This window comes from Montipora foliosa, chromosome 3 (genome assembly GCF_036669935.1).
Source record: "Montipora foliosa isolate CH-2021 chromosome 3, ASM3666993v2, whole genome shotgun sequence".
Classification (NCBI taxonomy): domain Eukaryota; kingdom Metazoa; phylum Cnidaria; class Anthozoa; order Scleractinia; family Acroporidae; genus Montipora; species Montipora foliosa.
Window position 1 is genome coordinate 46,508,673 of NC_090871.1, and position 4,244 is coordinate 46,512,916.

Below are 4,244 nucleotides of genomic sequence, written 5' to 3' on the forward strand. Positions count from 1 at the left end.
AAAGGGACATAGATATTTAAAGTCAATCTTCATTCTCTATAATGTTGAAATAATTATTTCGACATCGCTCTTACAATCCAACTCATAGGTTTGCCAACGTGGAACAATGCTATCTAAGTGGAATGAAAATAGCTACCATCGCACAAATGTTTATTTTCACCAACGAAGGTGATAAATTTGACAGGACACTAGTTCTCCTACAATGTTAATATCACCCAGGAGCTGAAAGTCGATTATTAATAAGGGTAAAAACCAAAGTTCCTGGACAGAAAACCCTCGACTCATGTCGAGAGCGAGTGAAATTTGACCCACACTCAATTGCAGAGGGTAACCACTACACCAGTCTGACTTCTCCAGACGTACAGCACGGTTACCCACCCAGATAATAGCCCCGTTTGACAAGGTGTGACTTCCGATAGGTGAACAAACGGGAACCAATGTTATTCCATTGGGCGAGCCGAACACAACACGACCTTTTTGAATATGTAAATATTCTCGACTAAAATTAAGTCCTGTTAGTCAATATTACCACTTGGATGGTTGACCGCCTAGTTGTATATATTGTTTAATTTTGTAACGACAGACAGGCCAGCTGTCTGAATCAGTCCCTCGTGAGCTCTTATCTAGTGTGTACTTGGTGTATGATTGGATGGAAAATTCAGTAGAATATTTTGCAATTCTAAGATCATTTGAAACTTGAAGGGTGAGCCGGAATAACTGACTTTGAACTCAAGCAAACAAATCATGATACGAAGTGAAGAAAAAACAAATTTTGCGAAAACAAATTTCCTTAAAATGGTAGAGGTCCCGAGTGGCACGCTCGCCCCGAGAGTCATCTCGACTGTTGACAGCCGAACACACCCTGGGGACGAGATTCATGAATCAGGACAGCCTTGTGTAAGGCTGATACCACATATCATTTTACCAACGAAGACATTTGTTTCTTACTAACAGACCGTCTCGTTCCTGACCTTCTTTAGGCAATGAACTTCTCTGCAAGCAATAGTTCCATTTATGCAAGAAACAAAAGCCAAGAAGGATTAACTTGTTTCTTGGATGACCCTGTCAGGGTTAAGCTTGGGCGAGTTTTAGCTTACAGCGCCCTCATACTGGTATCGCTGGCTGGCAACGTTTTGATAATGAAAGCATTTCTCAAGCATGAAAGAACTCGCAAAACTATTACCTACTTTGTGGTGAACATGGCAGCAGCCAACCTTGTAATAACAACTGTATACATGCCACGGTTGATCCCCATGTTCCTGTTCGGAATAACTTGGTTCGTCGATGGTACTTTGGGCTTTGTTCTCTGCAAGATGGTTCCTTTCGTTCACGGGGTTGCGATTCTTGCGTCCATCCTGAATCTTCTTGCCTCCAGTTTAGATACATTTCGTGCCGTCGTTTTTCCAATGAAAACTCTCTCCTCCGCCAAAGCTGCAAAGATCGGGGTCTTTCTGACATGGGCTTTGTCAATCATTGCCCGACTTCCATACCTTGTTGCCTTACGAACCAAGATTTACAAAGGCAGACAAATTTGCAGTTCAGTTTTAAGTAATGCGTTCAGTAATGAGAATTCGCGAGATGTCTACTATGTTTGCCTTCTGGTTATCTTCTATGCTGTTCCCTGGGTAGCAATATTTTGCTCGTACACAATAGTTGTGGTAGTTCTTCGAACTAGGGCGCCAGGTCAAGAAAATGCCACAGCTGTTCGCCGTAGAAGAGCTCGAAGCACTGCTGTCCTTAGCATCATTAAAATGATGTTTGTCATTACGTTTGTTTACTTTGCCTGCTGGCTGATATATTTTCTGGCGAAGTTTATTTTTAGACGGATTCCATGTAGCTTTCGCTTCTGGCGATTGTTTTTTCCTCACCTCAATTGCGTTTTTAGCCCAGTTGTGGTTTTACTCTTCAACACTTCTGTCCGAAGAGGTATCATCGGCGATCTAATGTGCATTCAACGACGAAGGTCTTTAAAAATAAAAAACAAAGTCAGCGAGTCAGTGAATAGGACAAAATGCGGAGGTAACCAAAACAAGAGGGCGTCAACGGGGTTAACTGCCAATCGTCAAATGGCCAAAAATTTAACCGTCAACCGTCGAAAAAGTGATAATTATACCGTCAACTGTCACTCTGGTCAAACGAGCAAGCCAATATCAGCCGTTAAATGTCTCACATTTTCCTTAAATCAAGAATTAAAGGATTGACTTAAGTAGGGTCAAGTTATGCTGTTTATAAATGATTGTTTTAACTATATCACACAAATGCATTTATGTGCAAGTCCTTTAACTCCTAGTCTCGGCAGTCTCGGATGAAAGCGGTTAGCGGCAGAACTGACTTCCGTCTGTAAAAAATTCCGGTGTCATAAGACGTCAGTCATCACTTGTCACTTCGCATGACATGGCCAAACACCACTACTATTCGTCAAGATAGGAAATTGAAAGACCCTCAGAGTTTTGCTCTAACGAGTACATCTATCAAAGATTTCCCTTTTCTGTTCAAAATAAGGAGAGGATTTTTAAAGATTTCTCAGCAAGGGCATCCTGCTAGTAGAGCCTTTCTTAAAAGCGACGAAAAAGAAAGGACTCTGCTGAAATCGTGCAAAGTCTTTATTGAGTATATGCAAGCCGTTGCTTGAAGACAGTTTCAAGCCCAGGCCAAGTATCGATCGCACTCCTAGACGCCATATTGATTTTCGTACTGAAGTCCGGATTTTGACCTTTGTCGTGTCAAAAATACGATGCGCGCGCTGCCTAAACTGGTTTGACCGGATTGACTAGCCGAGAAACTTGGCCTGCGGCTACTTAAAAGAATTGACACGATTTCTGAAGAGCCTCTCTTGCTCGCCCTCTGGTGAGTTTTAGAGAGGCTCTGCTCGCAGGGGGAGCAAGGGCTGGTTTTGTATAAGATGGCAGTTGAGAAAATATGTTTGAGATTAGGCACTGCATGATGGGCGATATTCTGTAATAAACGGCAAAATCTTTTACGGGCTTTTTTTGTGTTTATTTTTAGAGCCGACATTCTTTTGCGAAAGCCGCTCTTATAATTACAAGTTGAAACGTCTAGCTCAAACTTGCGTGCAACGGCGCTGGGAAACAAGTTTCACCGAGCTTTGCACTGTGTAAAAAGGTCGGGATCATGAAACGTTTTGAACTTCTGTTGCGAGACAAGTTTAACGTAGAACCGCTTTCTAATTCTGCTACGGTCGCAACGATTGCAGTGGTGATAAAAAAAAGACTTGCACCGTTTAAGACCACTTCGTGAAACTTCTGTAGCAGCGCTGAAGCACATAAGTTTCAGCTAAAAGTTTGAACGTGTAACAGCGGCTTAAAACTGACTTCAGATGAGGGCATGTTCACAAGGTTATCTGGATAACCCCTGCGGTATATTATTTATTTGAATTCTGCGTTGTTTTCCTCAAATGTTGTTTTTCAGTGAAGTGTTAGAACTCAAAATTGCTGTAATTTCTTCGTTTTTGTAAGTGCTGTAACTCCAATATGGAAATGTTAAAAAACAATAATAAAATACAAAAAAAAAAAAAAAAAGAACTCAAAAGCCCTAGCCCATGTTATCGCCGCTTTCATTTCAGGAGGACTTCTCCAAGAACCCGGCTGAAATCTCAGTCCGGCTAACCGGGCTAAAATCCCGGGCTGAAATATCCATGTAATCGCTATCATTTTCTCAGCCCTGGCTGAAAAAGGAACGAGAGCATACCCATCGATCGTGTTTTTGCATCCCAGTAAATTTTCTCATGAAAATTTGAGTTTGCGCCCGGGCTGAGATTGGCCATGTAATCGCAACAAAATTTCAGCCCTGTACGTAGACAGAGCGAAATTTCAGCCAGGGCTAAAACTCACCATGAAACTCAACATGTAATGACGTGAGTTAAAAGATAAAAGATACAAATGGAAACAATGAAATGGTAGAAAACGGAGAATAGACAATTTCCCTTTCAAGTAAGTTCCGAGTAAATCTTGACTCGTTCCAGTCTTTCGGCAAACGGACAAAATTATAATTTCAAATTAATAAGCCCGTTACATTAGCCCTAAACCCCACAAAGGGCTGGAGCGACCCAGGATTCATTAGGAACTAACTCTTAGCAAAACAATATGTTTGAAAAAGAATTAATTTAAAGCCAACAGACCCAAGAACGCCGATATTTTGTATGCATTTGTTTCTTCCGGTAACAATCATAACGAGAATTTATCAACTTATGTGTACGAATTTCAGATACCATTTTAGAAGAAAAA

The 4,244-nt window shown here is 41.2% G+C and overlaps 1 protein-coding gene across 1 annotated transcript in view; it reads left to right on the forward strand.

Annotated features, from left to right (window-relative positions):
• LOC137994912 (substance-P receptor-like) overlaps window positions 1–2,239 on the forward strand; it is a 3,651-nt gene extending 1,412 nt beyond the window's left edge. The window contains exon 2 of the mRNA XM_068840487.1: window positions 981–2,239. Within this exon, the coding sequence (XP_068696588.1) occupies window positions 984–2,201 (1,218 nt within the window). The 5' untranslated portion in view covers window positions 981–983 and the 3' untranslated portion in view covers window positions 2,202–2,239. The remainder of the gene's footprint in view (window positions 1–980) is intronic.
• The last annotated feature ends 2,005 nt before the right edge of the window (window positions 2,240–4,244 follow it).